Source organism: Sinohyriopsis cumingii, unplaced genomic scaffold (assembly GCF_028554795.1).
Source record: "Sinohyriopsis cumingii isolate HCF-2022 unplaced genomic scaffold, ASM2855479v2 utg002136l, whole genome shotgun sequence".
NCBI classification, from domain to species: Eukaryota; Metazoa; Mollusca; class Bivalvia; order Unionida; family Unionidae; genus Sinohyriopsis; species Sinohyriopsis cumingii.
In genome coordinates, this window is record NW_028316138.1 from 533998 (window position 1) to 558560 (window position 24563).

Here is a 24563-nt window from a genome sequence, read left to right on the forward strand (position 1 = left end):
GAACGATGGAACTAGCAATGGCACGAGTGATAGCTGTGGACCTTGATGCTGAAGATCTGTATTTAGTCTGTGCACCTAGCATATCCGCAATATTTGGTTGTCGATCCGAAACAGTGCGTCCACTTTTAATGGAACCTTTGGCTGTTGCGTTAGAGACTGTGTCACTCTGTAGCACATTACTTATGGAAAGTACTGATGGATGGTGACGCCGTATGTAAGTCGAGAGGTTTGTCGTACCGCCTGCGTGCTTGATTTAAGTTTTTAATATACTACACACAGCGACAGTTTTGTCAATTGTATTAGTGCTAAACTACCTTTTTAGTGAAAAATTATTCCAAACAGGACTCTTTGCTCTTGGGTTCTTTACTAGTTCATACAAAGAAGCCGTCGTTTTGGTAACAACATTAATCCTAATAAAAGACATTGGTGTGCTCAAAGCTAGTTCCGGATGGGCTAATGTTGGTGAAGAAAGAAAAAAAAAACGGTATACCGGTATTACTATTCTCGTATCGCAATATACCGTTTCGGGCATTTTGTATCGCAATTTACCGGTAAATCGGTATATCGTTACACCATTACTTTTCAGGGTCCCTCACATGTCTCGAAAACATGCTTATTCTCTCTTGCCTAAAAATTGTTGTAGTTGGTTGTATTGTTATTTGTGTGATAGATTTATGTCTATAAATCTATGTATGTCTATGTCTCTAACCCTGTCTCTAACTACGTCTCTATGTCTATGTCTCTATTGTGCTTGTCCCTTGTCCTTATAGTAGCGCGTATTCAAGTCAGCCATGTGCAACAATGTTCCTCACTGTTCTTCACGATAGAGGTCAGCCACTTACAACATTGTTGCCATTGTTTCTCCAGTGTCCAGTACCCTGAAGTCACCCATGTTAAATTCATATTGTCCGTAGTCAGGCCCAATACCTTGTCACTCTACATTCCCCATGTTAAACTCGTCTCGTCCGTAGACAGGTCTAATAAAGTGTCGCTATACATTCCTTATGTTAAATTTCGCATGATAAATTTCCCTTGTCCGTAGAATGCCAGGACCCTCTTTTAACATAGAAGTCCCATTGCTCGTTGAGTTCCTCTTCACTACTGTCGTTCGGAAAGCATGTAAGCTTCACGAAACTTGTCTCAGATGCATAACTGATATAGAGTATCTCAACAGCTGTGCAGAAATCATCGGCTGTCCTTCAGTGGAGATAATTGGATGACTTCATATTACGCATACTGCCATCAAGTACAAACTGAACTACACGTAGCTGATGGTAGAAACTTTCTCCTCTCTCTCTCTCTCTCTCTCTCTCTCTCATAGTTTTCTATCAGGATGCACCATGATTATAAGTTATCAAAACATTTACAATTGGCTGAGGCTTTGCCTCAGCGCTGTATGATAAGTTACCTGAACGTTTGATAAAGTATATCATTGTATTCAAAATCATATATCTATCCCTCATTGATGTGTTAATACGCGCGTGTGTGTGTGTGTGTGTGTGTGTGTGTGTAATAGCGATAGAGAGCGAAAAAAGAAGCAGAAGGTTCAGTTTTAACGAATAATCATAAATGAAGTTAATAACTGAAAATAAACATTAGTTTCTTCTTCAAAACAATTTATTATCAAAATTCCAAAACATATCACGATGATTGACACGATTGTGTGCAGGTACAACTTACAAAATATCGATAAGCGGAGAGATATAATAGATAAACAGACGTAGTATAAAACGTCATAGACATTTGTGATTACTTCTCTTGTGTAGCACAGCCTGACGCCTTTTGCACCATCCATATATAACAAATATATGGAATTTGATGACAATTCAGAGACAGTGTCTACCTATTTTTAAGGTTTTCATTTCATTTTTGGCGGCGATCCTTGGCTTAAATGTAAGCATTCTTGGTATTGATTTCACGTTTTTATTTTATCTTTCTCTTGAATATAATGTGATTCATTGTGTATATTTTGGCTGCGGTGCACTGAGAGTAATCAGTTACCGACCCAAAGTAAAAACTGTGACCTACAGCTCATTGTTACAGTTTGACTTATCCTAAAAACGTCAGATAACTTACATTCCTCTAACAATGGCAACACTGTAAGTTTGTATCGGAAGATACTTTTGATTATTTGGATTGGAATCTACTTTAAACTTCAGAATGAAAAACAAATTTAGAAAGTATAATTGTGCACTTTGTCCGTACGAGATAAATTGACTCCATCAAATAGAATACCAAAGACCCGACATGTTTTCGGGAAATAATGTTATTTTGGTAAGTGTTTATGTAACTTAGACAACATCAGAAAGAACTATCACTGTCAAACATAATGATACAAAATTTTGATAAAACATAGGCTGATACCTGTTTCTGGGGAAAATAAATCTGACTGGATTTGAGGCCAAACCATACTTCCGATCTTTTCCCTAATCTACCTATTGCAATTAACAAATTCTGTCGGCGGCATTTATTTATATTTCTTGCATGTTATCAGCTGAAATTATCATATATTGTAATCCTTACAATAGACCATTTCCAAATATGTCGACGTTTATCTTGTAGGGTATATCTTCCAGCTGTGCAATTTATTTTCACATATTTCGAACTTTACCTTCAGTTGGACCAAAAAGCAACTAAGGTGACGAGGTGCCGCAAAACTCTACAAACATACATACATTGCATATTTCCTCATTCTTACTGCAGTTAATTCTTATCATAGACTTTCATTAATCACGAGGGAAAATACAAAAAATTTAAAATAATTATCATTCTCTGCAATTTCATTAAAAGTCTAAACTGATAACCTTTACATGTGCATCACACTTAAAGTAAGTTATATGTGTATTACTTGATATTGTTGATCAGAAAGTCACACGCGCACTGAATTGTAAAATAAGAGAACCATTCACTGAATTGTATATTCTATAAAAATTAAAGAGAACAAAACCATTTCTATCATGACTGAATATTGATATCAAACAGAACAGATTTTATCAGACTGTACAACTAAAATATATTGCATCATCATAACTTGATTGTTCATACATGCAGTGTTATCTTCAAAGTATTTTTAATAAACATGATGCACCGTTCAATAAAATGTTTCTGTGGTGCCTTTTCCTAGCCATTCCACGCTAGATTTACCACATGCTGGAATCCCGTTGTTTTGCCAGTTGTCTCTTCCGAATTGAGGACCTGAATATAAAATATTGAAACTATCAAAATATTTGAATGCAACTCAGAAAGTCAGAAAACACTCTAGAGTGTTAAGTACGACGAGTTTTATCATTCACAGCCGAGCCTTCAATTAAGTATTCAAACAAGGCTTCTAATTTATGCAAGTAATGCTTATAACCAATTTATTATTGTTTGACGGTGGGGGGGGGTGCGTTTCCAAATATGTGTGAAATTCCATGCAGGAAATAGCAGTAACCTGGTTTGTGTAATCAATTTACTAGCATTAACCAGCATTATTATATTAAATCGAGGAAAAGAACAACATTAAAAACGAAAATTAAGGAACATAGTTTACTCATTGAAGCAGGCTGCAATCAACGACTCATTCAAGCAGGCTGCACTCAACGACTCATTCAAGCAGGCTGTACTCAACGACTCATTCAAGCAGGCTGCAATCAACGACTCATTGAAGCTTGCAATCAACGACTCACTGAACCAGGCTGCAATCAACGACTCATTGAAGCAGGCTGCAATCAAAGACACATTGAAGCAGGCTGCAATCAACGACTCGTTGAAGCAGGCTGCAATCAAAGACACATTGAAGCAGGCTGCAATCAATGACTCATTGAAGCAGGCTGCAATCAAAGACTCGTTCAAGCCGGCTGCAATCAACGACTGATTCAAGCAGGTTGCAATCAACGACTCATTCAAGCAGGCTGCACTCAACGACTAGACAGATCGCCTCTGCAAGGCTTTAAGTGGTCTCCAGCATCCTCGGTAAAGGTTAATTATCAGGAGGAAAACAAATTAAAAAAATATGATTTTGACGTAAGAAATGTTTGTTCCTGCGGAATGTCGCATAAAGCGATTAAAAAAAGATTTGTTTCCTATGACATCAAAGTAGAGGTACTATACTGGGTTGATAAAATACATATTCTGTTTTCGCTAATCATTGTCGGTAAAAGTTACTATCATTAATCATATCATATATGCCAGATATTACTGGGTGAACGTCACATGTTTTGAGTAATTTCTGTCACTTCAACTGACGTCTCACGCGAGATAGGTCCACTAATTGAATTCATGCTCATTCGTGTGTACAATACACAACTGACATTTTGATAGTATCCTAGTCATTGCTATAGAAAGTTTACAATTGAACAAATAATAAACGTATTCATAATTTCAACTGCACTGGTCAAAGGGACATTCTTTGAAGGTTAGGATGTATACAGCATTGAAGAATCTGTTACTATGAGCTAAGCACAAATACCTAACCTATATTAGTATGATTTAAAGTGTAAGTCACAACGACCTTCTTTGTTTGTAGGGTGTACTAACATAGATGCATCTAATTATCAAGTTTCATTGCTCTAACATGAACAGCATTCAAGAAATGAATATTTGACGTAAACATTAAACAAAGTCATAGGAACATTAAACATAAATGGCAGAGACCTATTTTTGTAAAAGGGTTTCATTATTTGTCAAGATACATCCCCTCACTAATTGTCATGATTTTATAACGTATAGAAGGTATATATCATGTAAGACACACATATGTTCATGGTCAAAATTCAAACACGTACCAGTAAACGATGAAATAGGTCACGGTGAGCATCTTTTGTTGCCAAGATTAACACTAACAGAGATGCATATAATCATCAATGCCATGATTATAGCACAATATTTAACCCAAGCTAGTGATGGTAAACTATAGTCCGTAGTAACCTATTTTTTTTAATGATGGCATTGTGCTCATCGAGATCAAGAAGTCAGGTGATTCTAGATTGGATAGAACGTACACAGCATGCAAAAACGTGCGTGATCATGAACTAAATAATTAAATTTTACAATGTAGGACTTGCATTACTTTGCTACAACAATGGCACTGGATAGCCTTTCAGTTTTTTTTTTATTACTTGAGTTCACATTAAACAAAGTTAAACTCAGAAAGCATTGTCACAAGCAATGAACTTTTCTGAGACCAGAGTTGTCTGTAATGTTCGGTAGGCTACACAATTTCTAGACAGTGTAAAGCTAAAGCGAAGAAATAGACTAAACTTCATTTCACAAGCATTGAGTTACGCGTTAGGGGTTTATGCAAGGCGTACTGTTAACACACAGCGTATTAATTATATTCTAAATATCGTGACTATCTAGGTTACATTTTAAAATAAAAACGTCATGAATTTTAGCTGACACTTGGAACAGGCTAGCAGTATTGTTAATAGCAATTATATTTGTTGAAAAAAAAGTCCATTTCGATCCTAATTAGTTATGTTGATGGTGTACCATTCTTATGATTTTCATTGCTTTTAAGTAACTTGATGTATTCAAACAAATGCCTAAAAAAGCGAGTGGCTATGTGAAGAAGATAAACACTGTAGACAGACAAGCACACGATGAGATTTGTAAACAGTAAATATTGTTATCAACAGACCTTAACAACACGCTCAGTTTCGGGATCATGGGTAGTGTACAAGTTGCACGTGTACTTTCTGAGGTAGAACTATGCACACCTTAAAGCACGGTATAACTGTTTTACATTCCAAAATAAACTCTCAGATCTGTTTATTTAAAACATTTTTGCGTTTGGATGTTTAACTATAAAAATGCAAACATTATAATTTCATAACTGTAGTAGTCAGTCCCAATCTTATTTTGTGCCACATTCAAACGAAACAGTCGATCGTTCAAATGTATTATGAGCGTTCCTTACTGTATTGCTTGTTTAAATGTCTCTTTCTCTATTTAATTTTTTGTTTTTGGGGGGGAGGTGGTCAGATTTTGCGTATTCATCACATCTACCCATCACTCACTTTGCATGTGTAGCCATGTGCTTTGATAGCCGAAATGCTGAGAACAACTTTTCCAAAAAAAGAAAAAGCAAATAAATACATTTTACGATCTTCTGAGCGTTTTTAAAAGAATGTTCACGCGTACCTTTCTTCCAAAAAGGTATTTTTTTTTTAAAATCATTAGAAATGTATAACTTTTGATCCGTGACTGAATGATCAAATGAAAATTCCCTTTTCAGGTGCCATAATCTGCAGTTTGCGAATCTTTAATGTTGTAACTGTAAGAAGTTTACATTGTTGAAGCAAACCGAATTATAGATGTATATCAAGTCTTTGTTGTAAACAGCACCACTGCACATATATTACAGTAGCCCCAGCCATAAAGTCGTTATATAAACGGCACCACTGCTATAATGACTACAGTAGCCCCAGCCATAAAGCCAATGTGTAAACGGCACCACTGCTATAATAATAACAGTAGCCCCAGCCCTAAAGTCATTGTATAAACGGCACCACTGCTATAATGATAACAGTAGCACCAGCCATAAAGTCATTGCGTAAACGGCACCACTGCTATAATGATAACAGTAATCCAAGCCGTAAAGTCATTGTGTAAACGGCACTTTTGCAATAGCTATTACAGTAGTCCAAGTTACAAAGTCATTGTTGTGAACGGCGTAAATCCTGAACATAATCAGATGTACAACATAACCGTCTTATCTTTAACTAACCAAACCACCAAAAATAGAGTTTACGTATTCAAAATTCAATGTCCAGGTGCAAGATGACCATAAGAAACGAAGCATTTAAAGGGAATGGATACTTATAAAAATCAATGAAATAGCAGCACAAGGCATTAATTTTCAAACATACTTAAGGGTAATAACTACAAATCAAATGATCATGGGGACCCTACTTTCTTAAACAAATATTTAAAACATATAATTAAATGATTTAATATTTCTTTTAAATTTCCAAATTACCTTTCAAGCTTGAAATATATAACTAACACTACAAACGTCTACAAAAATTATATGGTATGCCTTGCTTAATAAGGCAAAAGTTGTTTGACCATATTTTTTCCAGTCATTTCTCAATAACAATGTATTTGGCTTTTTGTGCTTTAAAGAAATACATTGATTTTGGAAAATTAGAAAAGGAAAGATTGAAGCAAGAAAACTGTATGAGTGTTAAAACTTTTTCGATTCAAGACTAATCAATGGGTGATACATTCAACTTAACATTTCGACAACGTCTGGGAAAATGTTAGGCAATCTTGCTCTCTGCATTACTTTGTAACACTAGTGTCTTACTTACTGTCTATCTGTAAGAATACACATTCTATTGTTTATCTTTATACATTATAATTTTGAGAGTTTGAGAACAATTTTCCAGCATATATGCATGTCCATAGATTACTACGCATACAAGTACACATATTCATATATAAAATACATACTACATTTTTTCTTCTAGGCTGTCATCCACTTTTTCCCTGCATCTGAAAGAATCTCAGTGAATAAAAGAGACAAATAAAGAATATTAATAAATAAAGGCCACACACATATTTAGAAAATCAGAAACGATAGCAATTCAAAAAAGCCCATGAATTATATACATTCATCATTGAGTCTAAAATTTCAAGCAATAACTCATTACAGTTTTAAATTCATTACAAATTCCCAGTAAGAAATCTGCACAATAAAAGAATTTGCAAGGGTTCTGTTTAAAATTATATGACCTAGAAAATTTCATTTATTCTGGTGTGTAGCTTATTTATCGATAAATATATTCAAATCTTGTGCTTACTTTTTTGAAACGATCAATATGTTACGAATAATGTATTGAATTCAGTTATGGTCCGTTGCTTCCATTACTTTCCAACTGTACATTTCTGACCAAGTATTGTAATGACGTGAGTAAATCCTTTCAGGAAATGCCCAAATTGTGAAAGTTTAAGATTTCTATATTTTTTTTTCATTTGCAAATTTTGGTATTTTAAATAAAAATACGATACGAATAAAAATGAAATAATTTTTGATGATTTTATATTATTTTTTTAATAATTATTTTTTTTAATTTTTACCTGTATCTTTTTATAAGCACTATATATAACTTTAACATCTGTACCTTTCTTTTATTTTATCTTGTAGTACTTCATTTATTGCAAGGGGTTAAATTCTTAATGATTTGCGCACTTCTATATATTTGCATTGTTTCATTTAATTAATTTTTTTCCTTTAAAAAAGGCTATACATACATCGAAGAATAATTTAGTATGCACCTTATACACAATTTGGATATATATATATGTATATCAAATCAATTATACAAATTAAAATTGTTTAAAGAATCATTCGAAAGAATAATAATTTGCATATTTTCGCTTATACAATACAATCAAAACTGTGATTTTAAAAGAAACAAGGTAATGATCTTCACTATCTTGCGCCTGAGTATAACTCTCAATTATTGCCTCTGTGTACTTAATAATTCTACTCTGATCAATCGCAGTAAGATTCCCAGAACAAGACTTTACACTTACGTATAGTTAAGAATCTTATTTGTTGGGTATAAACACGCCAATTTATTACTATTAGCTCATTCGATGAGTGATTTACCCTGTCCATAATTCCATATACAGGAGAGAACTGCAAATATCGAATCCTATTATATATATATATATATATATATATATATATATATATATATATATATATATATATATATATATATATATATGGTGGCAGTAAATAGTATGACATATTAAACGGTTGCAAAGATTGGAAATGTGGAAATGACATAATATTACAGATTATAATAATTGACAGTGTCTGTATTAGTTTTAAAAGCACCATATCAGTGCTGAGACTGTATGATCGAAAATATTATTATTCCTTGATTGAAATTTTAGATCAATATGTGAACTAAATAATTGACATGGCTCAGTGCATAAATTAATGTGCCTGTTCTTTAAAATGAAAATTTGCAGAAGTGGATATAGTTACATGTATTCAAATTACGTGAGAGAAATTATGAAGGGCGACTCAGATCATTGAAGTCACTGAAGCTTAAATATTTAAATTAACTCGCTGATTAAAATAAGATTTGTGGCGAGAAGCAGTGCCTTGGTGCATTTGTATCCACTAAAGATGAAGAAGTTGATTTCCCTCTCTGAAAGAAAATAAGTAAATATTCTTCAAAAAATATAAAACACGTTTTAGTTTATTTGTTTGTTGTTGCTTTTTATGTTCTTAGGATGGGTTAGAAAAATATTATCCAGGTGGTTGGTTGTTCAAGAGCATACCGGTTTTAATTTAAATATGTATATCCATTATTTGTTGTAAGAGCACATAATCATGACCAAGAAAACATTCCTTTTCGAAACAAAGGCAAAATGTACATTAGTGCTTGGACTTTGTGAAGCAGAAGAATAGGCGTGAAAACATACCAAGCATTAAGCGATCACTAATTAAAGTTGTGTGATGAACGATCTACCTTTTATCCTTGGTGTTCATCTGTTTAGGAGTTTGACTGACTGTTCTGGAGAGAAAAAAACATGTTTCGAAAATTATTCAATGAAACCCAAGATGAAACGTAAACGGAAATCAGTTTTCGCTTTGCGTACTAGCAACACTATTACATTGATTGCTTAATATTTTTTCCTTGTATCTTCCACGTGCAGTCTTAAAACATTTCCGCTGTCTTAAATCTTTGATAAGATTGAAGAGAAAATTAAAACAATAATCATGATTACTTGTATCATATATGTTTAACATCCATTTCTTCAGGGTCGTGTACGTCTGCTAATCCAGTTTTATGAGGAAGAAAAAATACTTCAACAAATTAAAATAATAACTGGTGACTGACAACGTTTGGGGTTTGCTATTTGAAAGAAAAACAGATAAAGCAGTGTCAATCTTAACTGAAAGTGTGATTTACAGCAGAGTTCTACTACTACATTGCCATGACATATATCAACACTGTTTTACTGCTTGATGCTTTAGACCTATATCAATGATATGCGCTTGACCACTAAAATCCTAGACCTATTTTATTGATATGCGTTTGACCACTACATTCCTAGACCTATATCAATGATGTGCGTTTGACAATTACACCACCTAGACCAGCAGCAATGATATGCGTTTGACAACTTCGTACCCTAGACCAAAAGCAATGATATGCGTTTGACTACTACATACCCTAGATCAATAGCAATGATATGCATTTGACTAATGCATACCCTAGACCAATAACAATGATATGCGTTTGACTACTGCATACCCTAGACCAATAGCAATGATATGCGTTTGACAACTAAATACCCATGCCTTATAGCAATAATATGCGTTTGACTACTACATACCCTAGACCAATAGCAATTATATGCGTTTGACTACTGCATACCCTAGACCAACAGCAACGATATGCTTTTGACAACTAAATACCCTAGACTGTTAGCAATGATAGGCGTTTTACTGCTACATCCCCATGACCTATAGCAATGTATTGCGTTTAACTGTTATACTACATAGGCCTATAGCAACGATATGCGTTTGACTATTACATACCCTAGACCTACAGCAAAGATATGCGTTTGACTATAACACCCCCAGACCTATAGTAATGATACGTGTTTGACTACTACCCCCACCAGACTTATAGCAATGATATGCCTTCTACTACTACACTCCCTAGACCAATGGCAATGATATGCGTTAGACTATTACACCCCCTAGACCAGAGGTGCAGAACCCCCGGCCCGCGAATGTGTTCTGTCCGGCCCTCAGGGTAAATTAAAACAACACAGAAATCTGGTCAGTGAACGGTAATTATATTAAAGAAATTAGTGTTTGCTGCCCTCGAGTGGTCTTAGAAAATGCAATTTGGCCCTAGGCCTAAAAAGGTTGTGCACCCCTGCCCTAGTCCTGTAGCAATGATATACGTTTGACTACTACATCGTCTGCTATAAACTATACTTCCAACTGAAACCAACATTTCAGCCTTCTAAATATGCATGGACTCTCGTGTTGTCAACGTACAGAGTTATTATTTCTAATTTGGCGAAATATATGTTCTCTTCAGAAACTGGTCGGTTACACTTACTAAACCGTGTAAAAGCAGGCTTGTACCTCTACTGAAAGATGAAATATATGATACTGATTTTCAGATCGAAAAATCAAAGAACCTTCACCCCAAGATTACAAACATATATAATTTAAACCAAAACTTGTCTCAAATAATGAGATGATTGCAAATTTTTTAAAAAATTTTTTTTTACAAGAAATTGAAATTTTGCACCCGAGAACTCTCCATGTGTGGGTTTAGTGGAGTGAAGTGGACATGTTATGCGTTATGCAAGCGTTATCCTCTCAAATTCTAAATTTTACTGACCTCCAACGTAAAACTACCTTGAAGCTATGCCGTCTAAATTGTACAATGATTTGTTCTCTTAACATACGCCAGTATCATTCAGAGTGAGCATGCAAAGTTAAGATTTGGTAACTATTAAAATGTATATATTCTTCGTAAGTGCTACTTCTAAGTAAAACTTTTTAATTCTTTTAAGGTTTGTGTCGATTTGAATTCATTTTCTTGCGATACATCACATATTTCCTTTAAAAAATGCACTACTTCAAAACTTTCCTCAAATGTAAGCCGAGAAACATTTACTAACATTTAAGATAAACCGAAGCTATTTAAACAGTGTAGGAGATTTATAAGACAAAATGTAAAGACACCATTATCAATATCTAAGGGTACAAATTGACGATAATCACTTTTAAAGCTAGCTTTCCAAAGTCAGAGGTATAGGTCTTCAATGCTATTAATTAAATGAGTCTTCCAAGCAAGTCATAGGTCAAAGTTTTCTGTGCGTTCAATGGGTCTTCCAAGCAGGTCATAGGTCAAAGTTTTCTATGCGTTCAATGGGTTTTCCGAACAAGTAATAGGTAAACGTTTTCTATGCCATGTACTCATTTTCCATGCACCTGAATCAAACTTAGTGATATGTGAATATTCAAACACAGAAATAGTTATATTTAGTCAGTTGATAGTTAAATTTAGTAAGTAAATATTTATATTTAGTGAGTAACGCTTGTCCTGTGATAGTTAAAAAGCCTATGTACACTTGAATACACAGTTGTTAAATCTTCAGCTTTACAAATCTCAACCTGATAAATCATCTAGGCAGGTCGATTATATAATTTCGATGCAATTGGAGCAAAGTACATTACCCAAAGTAAACCAAAATATCCCCACACATTGCAGAAGTTCAGTGATACTAATAATTTATTTCGTTACTTTTGGCATGGGCATCATCATCATAAGATGATGATGATGATGATGATGATGATGATGATGATGACGACGATGATAGTAAAAGTAAATAAATATAATTATTTAAAATGATCCACGTTACATACTTGTTACTACCTCACACTCTGTCTATGTCTGAATGTCAAAAGAGATGTAAATAGTCTAAACGGCCTTAACATTGCTCATCTTGCTTACATTTAACTAATCATACGTATGTACGGTTGTAAGAACATGTCCCAACCTTAATATTATGTCATATTGACCTATTCTACTATATTATGATAAATATATTTCCAGAGAAAGGGCGTACTTAACATGCGAAGTCATCCAAGATCTTAAAACATAATTTCACACACGAGACATTAAGATGGATTATACAGCTCAAGCTTGTTTCATGACCATGGATGTCTTTCCTAAATTTGGAAGTAATTCAGAATTTCAGTCTGTTTCCATTTTTTTCCTTTTTTGTTTGAGTGGATCTCGCTCACATTAAATCTACATACGAATCTATATTCCAAATCTGATCAGAACTGATCAGAAATATGACCTCCATAATGGCGCAAGACTAGCATATTGATATGTATGTTCTCTTGTCCGATATATTGATGATGCATGAACACATATTCTACTTTTTATTAAAAAACGGATCAGAAACGAGACCCTTCTCCTAACGGGAATATGCCATCGGCACAGAATTGAGGCTACCCCTACTTGTCTTGGAATGCGAGTCTTGCATTACCAAAGAAAGCCAACTCCAGCAATGCTAAAAACCACATCAGAGCCATACGATATGTAGTGTCCTAAACATGTCATGACGACAGTCTGGGCAGCAGCCATAGGCCCAATAAATGTCGCCTTCTGATTTTGCACATTAAAATCAAGTAAGTAGAATCCTTTAAAAGTCACAATCTCTCGAATCGAAACTACAGGGCCTCAATAGTTCAAAATTGGCCAGTAAGCAGTTTATTCTTCTGACCGATTTATTGTCTTAATTAGTGCCTGGACTTGTGAGAAAATATAAAGCGATGGCCTCTGATGGGAACTAGTTTTTCTCCTTGAACAGCCAATGGAAGAAGTTAACTAATTAAGGAATAGCCGCCAGAAGTGTATTTGCGTCCTTGTTCCGGAAACAATCAACAAAATCAAATCACTTTCCCTCGTATGCTTTTGAAGAGACGGGCCTTCTAGCTGTCGCAATTTCCTCACGATTGAAAGATGACCTCTTTCCAGCAAAAGGCACACCTTACAAAAGCTAGTCGTAAAGAAATAGTTTGACATGTTCAAACACGTGAGGAAAACTGGCAATCTCGGTTGCTTCCTGGGAACATTTGCGACATTATGTTGACATAATAAATGTGCCACGGGAGACATGCGATCAGAACCACTTTGCAATTCTGATTCCCACCCAGCTGATTAACAGGACATTTAAGGCCAAGACCTCTGGGTCTGGAAAGGAGAGACCAAAGGGAGTAGGCTGTGGTTCTCAAACAGTCTTTAATCGATAGGTTGTAGTTCGTAAACAGTCTTTAATCGATCGGTCCCATAGATGACAAATTGTGTTTAGAAGTTATCCTCTCCTTGACAACAGATAGGAGAAGATATACAGTCTTTTCCGGCGTGACTGACCTGCCTTAATCTCCAAAATCTTGACGAGAATACCGTCCTCTAGAGCCCAGTTATCGCTAGCTGTTGTGAATCGGGAGGTAAATGTCCACCTCTATCTCTATAATCTCTATAAATACGTTGACGCAGTCACACTTGACTATTAAGCAACGGGTGGTACGTGGTCAAAGATAAAGTAAAGATGGAAGTGATAGGACAGTCAGAAGAGTAATGATAGGAAAGGCAGAAGTAAGTAAAAGTGTCTCAGTGTACGTTTTCTTCCCTTCATACTCAGACCAATCCGGCTACCGTAGCGGCAATGAGATATGGAACCTCAACCGGCATAGCCCTGAGAATCACTAGGTCTTACTTGTAGCTGACTAGTTCATTAGAATGTGATTTTTGAACGCTCCTGCTTGTGAGATACCAAGTCAGGAGCTTCTACAATTATTGATGGTAATTTGTTCCAAGTCCCTATTGTACATGGGAAGAAGCTGAACTTGAAACAATTTGTCGATGCTGACTTTAATTGGAACTTTTTCCTGTGGTTTGCCCTAGTTTGGCTATATGCCAGGGTCAGGTATTTGTCTGCTGGTATGTCCACTAGGTTGTTCGCAATCTTGTACGTCATGGTTAGCTGAGCCTTGGTCCGCCTGGATTCGAGTGATTCCCACTGGAGATGGTTGAGCATTGCACTGACACTGTTAGTGTTACGATATTCATTTGTGGCAAACCTAGCCGCTCTCATCTGAACCACCTCCTCCACAACGTAACGAACTCGCGCCGCTGCAGGCCTTTAACATAGCTTAGAGAGTTTTCGAAGGATTCCCACACCCGCTAAACCACTTCCTGCCCTTCAACTGGTGTAGATAGAAGCGGATATCAGTTGAGATCATAATCCCTTAATTGTTAGCTACCAGGGCCGGGTAGCAAGTGGACCAGGAGGGTCATCAGAAGGATGCACGTGAAAATATGGCTGGGACAGAGCAAATCCGCTGACGCATTGAGAAGACTAAGGAGGTGAAGGTACTCAAGCGCCGAGACAGATGTTATGGCGAAGACTGGCTCTGAAATTTCGATAAGCCGAGCAATGCACTTGAGTGGATGCGAGTCTAACAGGGCTGAGATGACTCAGGACTTCCATACTAAGATAATGACACGGTGGTTCATGTCCAAAACCAAATCAAAACTTACCATGTTCTAGCAGGACATCTTTTAGATACGGGAAGACGTCCTAAAGAAGGCGATGGCGGAGTCTTGGGAGAAAAGAATGAAAGGCCGATGTTTAGCTGGAACGGAAAACCATTAATCTGATACACCGACACCTGGCAATCAAAAAGAAGATAGTTGCAAGATACAGGATGAAATGTGATTTGAAAGTACACGCACGTCAAGACAATGTTGATCGCATGCTTGTCCCATTTTGTGGAAAGCAATAACGACTGTGCCGCCTCCTTTTTGAACTTTGGTGCTGCAGTTGTATGGCTAAGCCGGCTAGAGTATTGTACGTAAGCATTCAGTACTAAAAGATACTGGAGCAAAAGCCTGGAAAACATCGGTTTGCCAACAATCTATCGCCTGCTCGGAGAGAAACCCAGTCTCTTATAATAAAACATTTATCCTCCTGTGATCGTCCTGGACGTCCGTCATGCAATATAAAGACGAAGGAGCGGGGAATGAAAAAGAATGAGAACTGTAGCCTCTCAGAAATTACTAGGAGCATACATTGTTGGGGGAAAAGCCAATCACTGTCACCGAAACCAAAAGAGTACAGCGCACAACCAGGCTTCCTCTACCTTCTTCCCTCTCCCCAATTGTTTGCAAAACATAGAGGATTACGGTCGCCCTAAGTTTGCATAGGTACGAAAATAAAGCTGGGGCATGATTGCCTTGTACAATCGACAACTTCTCAAAAACTACAGCTAACATGGATGAAAGGTGGAAGTAGCGGACATCGAAAACCGAAGGCTTTAGCTCCTCTGCCACCTGCTTTCTGGTGTCCTAAATGTGTCCAAGGAACATAAGGAGCGATACGAAATTTGAGGAGCTCATCGCCTCTCTGTGATGCGGTTTTAAAAAGGGCGCCTCGTCTCACAATGTCTACATTGCATAAGGTCGTCAGAGCAGTGAGCTCATCATACGATCTGCAGCTCTGTTAGCGGCCTTGGCTATGCGGATATCCGATTCCCACACATGGCCAGTGCTGTTGTTTTCCTCCATGTGGAGATAGAAGAACTGAAAGCAAACATGTGAAGTGACGAAGTTGTAACAATGTTACGGCTTAACTTCGAAGTGGTGTTGAAAACCTACCGACTGATTTTGTTGAAAAGAGGGGCACACATATTCAACTATATTTGTCCTTTTCTAAGGTCAGAACATTGACTTTATACGAATCAGAGTTGGATAGATACAAGTACGATGTAAGAGGACAAGTGATTTCTGCGATTTTCAGAGACTGGTTGAGATACCTGAAAGATGATGTTCATTTTTCTGATCAGCATCAATCAAAGCATTGTGACTCATTTCACTGTAGGGGGTGGAGGTAATAGGGGCTGAAATACCTATTCAGTCGCTGCCTTAAAACTGAACTCAGCTAGTTCCATCATCAATCAATTATCTTCCTTAGCTGGAAGGGTTATACTAATCATTAATGTCGTCCATATTAAAGTAGAGCATCCCTAAAGACCAGGAAGATGAGTAGCCTCCACATTCATGACACTGCCCACTGGATAAACCCTAAAAGTGATACCCGTTGAATGCGGTGGAGAATGAGGTTCAGACAAGGAAGAATGTACCAGAGTGGCCAATCTGTGCATCAGCAATGAAGAGCCGGAACGAGAGATGTGTAACGGATATTACTGTTGCAGTCCCATAATTGGTCACAATAGATGTAGTTGTCAATTGATTTGTGGTTTGACACATCAAAATCATGTATCTTTGGTAATTAAAAACCCCTTCAGTAGGGTTAGTAGGATTGCTGGATAGGCAGATCGGCAGCCAGAATGAAGAGTCAATTGCTGCAGGTCTGGCATTACACAGAGGCCAGAGAAAACGGAGCTTAACTCCATTTGCCCAGTCTTACAGCCAATAAGGTCATGTGCCTGCACGTGGAGGAAATTTACGCCCAAATCACTGCCAAAAAATGGGAATATTTTTGCTCTTATTCTCAAAATCCATTGTTGAGAGGCACTGCGACAGCTCAGAAACAAATTTTCCATATGCCAACACCCAACAATTTTATTTGTTGATCAATCTTCACATCTACGATTTTAGCAATGTGTACAACGGATTCAGCATAATTGCATCTGCAATTCTAGCAATGTGTGCATGAGATTCAGCATCACTGCATGTGCAATTCTAGCAATGTGTGCATGAGATTCACCATCATTGCATCTGCAATTCCAGCAATGTGTGCATGGGATTCAGCATCACTACATGTGTCATTCTATCAATGTGTGCATGGGATTCAGCATAATTGCATCTGCAATTCTAGCAATCTGTGCATGACATTCAGCATAATTGCATCTGCAATTCTAGCAATGTGTGCATGAGATTCACCATCATTGCATCTGCAATTCTAACAATGTGTGCATGGGATTCAGTATCAATGTATCTGCAATGCTAGCAATGTGTGCATGAGATTCACCATCATTGCATCTGCAATTCCAGCAATGTGTGCATGGGATTCAGCATCACTACATGTGTCATTCTATCAATGTGTGCATGGGATTCAGCATAATTGCATCTGCAATTCTAGCAATGTGTGCATGAGATTCACCATCATTGCATCTGCAATTCTAGCAATGTGTGCATGAGATTAACCATCATTGCATTTGCAATTCTATCAATGTGTGCATGGGATTCAGCATCATTGCATCTGCAATTCTAGCAATGTGAGCATGAGATTCACCATCATTGCATGTGCAATTCTAACAATGTGTGCATGGGATTCAGTATCAATGTATCTGCAATGCTAGCAATGTGTGCATGAGATTCACCATCATTGCATCTGCAATTCTAGCAATGTGTGGATGGGATTCAGCATCACTACATGTGTCATTCTATCAATGTGTGCATGGGATTCAGCATAATTGCATCTGCAATTCTAGCAATGTGTGCATGAGATTCACCATCATTGCATTTGCAATTCTATCAATGTGTGCATGGGATTCAGCATCATTGCATCTGCAATTCTAGCAATGTGAGCATGAGATTCACCATCATTGCATGTGCAATTCTAACAATGTGTGCATGGGATTCAGTATCAATGTATCTGCAATGCTAGCAATGTGTGCATGAGATTCACCATCATTGCATCTGCAATTCTAGCAATGTGTGGATGGGATTCAGCATCACTACATGTGTCATTCTATCAATGTGTGCATGGGATTCAGCATAATTGCATCTGCAATTCTAGCAATGTGTGCATGAGATTCACCATCATGGCATCTGCAATTCTAGCAATGTGTGCATGAGATTAACCATCATTGCATTTGCAATTCTATCAATGTGTGCATGGGATTCAGCATCATTGCATCTGCAATTCTAGCAATGTGAGCATGAGATTCACCATCATTGCATGTGCAATTCTAACAATGTGTGCATGGGATTCAGTATCAATGTATCTGCAATGCTAGCAATGTGTGCATGAGATTCACCATCATTGCATCTGCAATTCTAGCAATGTGTGGATGGGATTCAGCATCACTGCATGTGTGATTCTATCAATGTGTGCATGGGATTCAGCATAATTGCATCTGCAATTCTAGCAATGTGTACATGAGATTCACCATCACTGCATCTGCAATTCCAGCAATGTGTGCATGGGATTCAGCATCACTACATGTGTCCTTCTATCAATGTGTGCATGGGATTCAGCATAATTGCATCTGCAATTCTAGCAATGTGTGCATGGGATTCAGCATCATTGCATCTGGAATGCTAGCAATGTCTGCATGGGATTCAGCATCATTGCTACTGCAATTCTAGCAATGTGTGCATGAGATTCACCATCATTGCATCTGCAATTCTAACAATGTGTGCATGAGATTCACCATCATTGCATCTGCAATTCTAGCAATGTGTTCATGGGATTCAGCATCACTGCATGTGTGATTCTATCAATGTGTTCATGGGATTCAGCATCATTGCTACTGCAATTCTAGCAATGTGTGCATGGGATTCAGCATCATTGCTACTGCAATTCTAGCAATGTGTGCATGAGATTCACCATCAATGCATCTGCAATTCTAGCAATGTGTGCATGGGATTCAGCATCATTGCTACTGCAATTCTAGCAATGTGTGCATGAGATTCACCATCATGGCATCTGCAATTCTAGCAATGTGTGCATGAGATTCACCATCATTGCATCTGCAATTCTAGCAATGTGTTCATGGGATTCAGCATCACTGCATGTGTGATTCTATCAATGTGTGCATGAGATTCACCATCAATGCATCTGCAATTCTAGCAATGTGTGCATGGGATTCAGCATCATTGCTACTGCAATTCTAGCAATGTGTGCATGAGATTCACCATCATGGCATCTGCAATTCTAACAATGTGTGCATGAGATTCACCATCATTGCATCTGCAATTCTAGCAATGTGTTCATGGGATTCAGCATCACTGCATGTGTGATTCTATCAATGTGTTCATGGGATTCAGCATCATTGCTACTGCAATTCTAGCAATGTGTGCATGGGATTCAGCATCATTGCTACTGCAATTCTAGCAATGTGTGCATGAGATTCACCATCAATGCATCTGCAATTCTAGCAATGTGTGCATGGGATTCAGCATCATTGCTACTGCAATTCTAGCAATGTGTGCATGAGATTCACCATCATGGCATCTGCAATTCTAGCAATGTGTGCATGAGATTCACCATCATTGCATGTGTGATTCTATCAATGTGTGCATGGGATTCAGCATCATTGCATCTGCAATTCTAGTAATGTGTGCATGGGATTCAGCATCATTGCAGTGCAACTCTAGCAATGTGAGCATGAGATTCACCATCACTGCATCTGCAATTCTTGCAATGTGTGCATGGAATTCACCATCATTGCATCTGCAATTCTAGCAATGTGTGCTTGAGATTCACCATCACTGCATCTGCAATTCAAGCAATGTGTGCATGGGATTCAGCATCAATGCATCTGCAATTCTAGCAATGTGTGCATGGGATTCAGCATCATTGCATGTGCAATTCTAGCAATGTGTGCATGGGATTCAGCATCATTGCATGTGCAATTCTAGCAATGTCTGCATGGGATTCAGCATCAATGCATCTGCAATCCTAGCAATGTGTGCATTAGATTCACCATCACTGCATCTGCAATTCTTGCAATGTGTGCATGGGATTCAGCATCACTGCATCTGCAACTCTAGCAATATGTTCATGGGATTCAGCATCATTGCATGTGCAATTCTAGCAATGTGTGCATTAGATTCACCATCATTGCATCTGCAATTCTAGCAATGTATGCATGGGATTCAGGATAATTGCATCTGCAATTCTAGCAATGTGTGCATGGGATTCACCATTATTGCATGTGCAATTCTAGCAATGTGTGCATGGGATTCAGCATAATTGCATCTGCAATGTTAGCAATATGTGCATGGGATTCAACATCATTGCATGTGCAATTCTAGCAATGTGTGCATTAGATTCACCATCATTGCATCTGCAATTCTAGCAATGTATGCATGGGATTCACCATCATTGCATCTGCAATTCTAGCAATGTGTGCATGGGATTCAGCATAATTGCATCTGCAATTCTAGCAATGTGTGCATGGGATTCAGCATAATTGCATCTGCAATGTTAGCAATATGTGCATGGGATTCAACATCATTGCATCTGCAATTCTAGCAATGTGTGCATGGGATTCAGCATAATTGCATCTGCAATTCTAGCAATGTGTGCATGGGATTCACCATCATTGCATCTGCAATTCTAGCAATGTGTGCATGGGATTCAGCATAATTGCATCTGCAATTCTAGCAATGTGTGCATGGGATTCAGCATAATTGCATCTGCAATGTTAGCAATATGTGCATGGGATTCAACATCATTGCATGTGCAATTCTAGCAATGTGTGCATGAGATTCACCATCATTGCATGTGCAATTCTAGCAATGTGTGCATGGAATTCACCATCATTGCATCTGCAATTCTAGCAATGTGTGCTTGAGATTCACCATCACTGCATGTGCAATTCAAGCAATGTGTGCATGGGATTCAGCATCATGGCATCTGCAATTCTAGCAATGTGTGCATGAGATTCACCATCATTGCATCTGCAATTCTAGCAATGTGTGCATGGGATTCAGCATAATTGCATCTGCAATTCTAGCAATGTGTGCATGGGATTCAGCATAATTGCATCTGCAATTCTAGCAATGTGTGCATGGGATTCACCATCATTGCATCTGCAATTCTAGCAATGTGTGCATGGGATTCAGCATAATTGCATCTGCAATTCTAGCAATGTGTGCATGGGATTCAGCATAATTGCATCTGCAATGTTAGCAATATGTGCATGGGATTCAACATCATTGCATGTGCAATTCTAGCAATGTGTGCATGAGATTCACCATCATTGCATCTGCAATTCTAACAATGTGTGCATGGAATTCACCATCATTGCATCTGCAATTCTAGCAATGTGTGCTTGAGATTCACCATCACTGCATGTGCAATTCAAGCAATGTGTGCATGGGATTCAGCATCATGGCATCTGCAATTCTAGCAATGTGTGCATGAGATTCACCATCATTGCATCTGCAATTCTAGCAATGTGTGCATGGGATTCAGCAACAATGCATCTGTAATTCTAACAATGTGTGCATGGGATTCAGCATCATTGCATGTGTAATTCTAGCAATGTCTGCATGGGATTCAGCATCAATGCATCTGCAATCCTAGCAATGTGTGCATTAGATTCACCATCACTGCATCTGCAATTCTTGCAATGTGTGCATGGGATTCAGCATCACTGCATCTGCAACTCTAGCAATATGTTCATGGGATTCAGCATCATTGCATGTGCAATTCTAGCAATGTGTGCATTAGATTCACCATCATTGCATCTGCAATTCTAGCAATGTATGCATGGGATTCAGGATAATTGCATCTGCAATTCTAGCAATGTGTGCATGGGATTCACCATTATTGCATGTGCAATTCTAGCAATGTGTGCATGGGATTCAGCATAATTGCATCTGCAATGTTAGCAATATGTGCATGGGATTCAACATCATTGCATGTGCAATTCCAGCAATGTGTGCATGAGATTCACCATCATTGCATCTGCAATTCTAACAATGTGTGCATGGGATTCAGCATAATTGCATGTGCAATTCTAGCAATGTGTGCATGAGATTCACCATCATTGCATCTGCAATTCTAGCAATGTATGCATGGGATTCAGCATCATTGCATCTGCAATTCTAGTAATGTGTGCATGGGATTCAGCATCATTGCAGTGCAATTCTAGCAATGTGTGCATGAGATTCACCATCACTGCATCTGCAATTCTAGGAATAAGTGCATGGGATTCAGCATCATTGCATGTGCAATTATTCTAGCAATGTGTGCATGAAATTCAGCATCACTGCATCTGCAATTCTAGCAATGTGTGCATGGGATTCAGCAACATTGCATCTGCAATGCTAGCAATGTGTGCATGGGATTCAGCAACAATGCATCTGTGTTGTTCAAAAGAATGATCATAGTCAGCGTAGTCAAGAGTTGTAAGGAAAGTCCAGAAACAAAGTCTCCATACACCAACATCCAGCAATTTGTTTTGTTGATTAATCATTGCACCTGCAATTCTAGTAATCTGTGTATGGGATCTGGCATCATTGTATCAGCAATGTTCAATGCGTTGGTCACAGTCAGTACAGCACAGAGAATCTAAACTACAGGTGTGTCTGCCACTGTGGAATCTTCCAGAACTCTAGCCATGGTATGTGGATTCATGATGTCTGCTAGACACATTTCACCTTGTCCCTCAACTATTTCCAAAGAATACTGGATCATATCTGTTGGTGCTCACATAGTGGTGTCCTAGGGAACTTTAATAGTATCCTGGAATATCAAGTTTTATAGATATGGGGAAATAAGATTTTTTTTCTGGTCTTTCTGAGATTGTTGGATTTGTTAGGGGACATTATTTCCCAAAATTAACTTCATTAGATAATGTATTTTAATGGGGAAACAAGGACCAATCCTGACACAACATGTTCCACATGTTGTTACCTTTACTTTTGGCATGAAGCTTAAATACTGTCCAGTTCATTGTTTGATCTTTAGCATATGGCTTTAAGCTTTAAGGTTTCCAGATGGAAACTGCTATATAATTTAATTCTTCAGTGGAAACAGGGTAGCATTGACCACTACTTTAACAACCAGAGGAAGGTACATCTACCTTATGGAAGATGTGTTGCCTGAATTGTAAGGCCGATTATGTGTGATGGAAATTATCGATGCCCCTAATTGAAGACTGAAGGCATCATCGCATCTACCGACTTCTTATAAACCATATAAAATGTTTTTAATAAACAAGGTCAATGTGTAAGATGGATATAAAAAAATCTGAAAATATACAAAGTTTTAGGAGGCGATGTTATATGATGTTACAGCAAATGCTTTTGTAAAACTGTGTGCCATTAATTCATTCTGGAAAACGGTGATCCTAGCTTGGTCACCATTGAGAATCAATAGTCTTACAGCAATTAGCGACATCCTAGGATAAAATTATTTGATACTATCCAATAGTTAGGCTGATGAATGTTTTTGTGGGGGGTTTTAAAACCTGGTATAAAAATCACTATTAATGCATATATAAAAATGTGACCAAATATGTCATTATGTCTTGTAGTGTAACTTGGGCAATTCCAAAACTGTAGAAAAATATACTTGCAAGATGACAAGACAGGATATTGACAAAAATGTTGAGCTAAAATCTGAGAGCAATGCTAAATTATTATGCGAAGTTCTAAGTAGTAATGATGCAAGCAGCAAAGAACCCACAACCTTCACCTTTTCATTAATTGTTCTGTTATTTTCGCATCAACTAAACTGGTCACAGTTCTCAGCATGTTTAAGAAGAATCTTATTCATGAAGGGTTATGCAATATTTTGATTAGAGCTTTATCAACAATGGATTGTACTACCTTTTTCACTACATTTGTGTTACTTCTGTTGCTGTCTTTGCAAAGTTTCTAACATTTTACTACATCTGTATTACTTTTGTTCCTATCTTTGCTATGTGTGTATTGCACATTTCCTGATACAACATGCAACATGCTGTTCCACACCTCTTGTATGCAGTGACTGGAATATTTTGGAATACACTTGAAGCTATGTGCTTTCCTTCTCTTCAGTAATTTCTGTGATAAATTATTTTAAGAAAAACTACCTATGTGCTCTGGTGATGTGCACAAAATCATAAAAAGGAATAAAAAGTGCAAAACAGTAAGTGTGAAAGTAACTATTTATTTTCAACATTATGCTCAAGTTGTACATTATTTATCCACTGACACAGAGACATTCCAAATGGCCCACAACATGTGTCAAAAGACATAAATAAACTTCATTTTAAAATAAGTTCCCATATATATACGAAACCTTATCCCAACTAGTGTTAG

General features: G+C 37.4%; 1 protein-coding gene across 2 annotated transcripts in view; it reads right to left on the reverse strand.

Annotated features, from left to right (window-relative positions):
- Nucleotides 1-1685: 1685 nt before the first annotated feature.
- LOC149771050 (voltage-gated potassium channel subunit beta-2-like) overlaps nt 1686-24563 on the reverse strand; it is a 251185-nt gene continuing 228307 nt past the window's right edge. For both annotated transcript variants that reach the window (XM_089948905.1, XM_089948906.1), the window contains 3 exons: nt 9477-9521; nt 7438-7479; nt 1686-3195 (listed from right to left, as the gene is read on the reverse strand). In XM_089948905.1, the coding sequence (XP_089805031.1) occupies nt 3195; nt 7438-7479; nt 9477-9521 (88 nt within the window). In that variant the 3' untranslated portion in view covers nt 1686-3194. The remainder of the gene's footprint in view (nt 3196-7437; nt 7480-9476; nt 9522-24563) is intronic.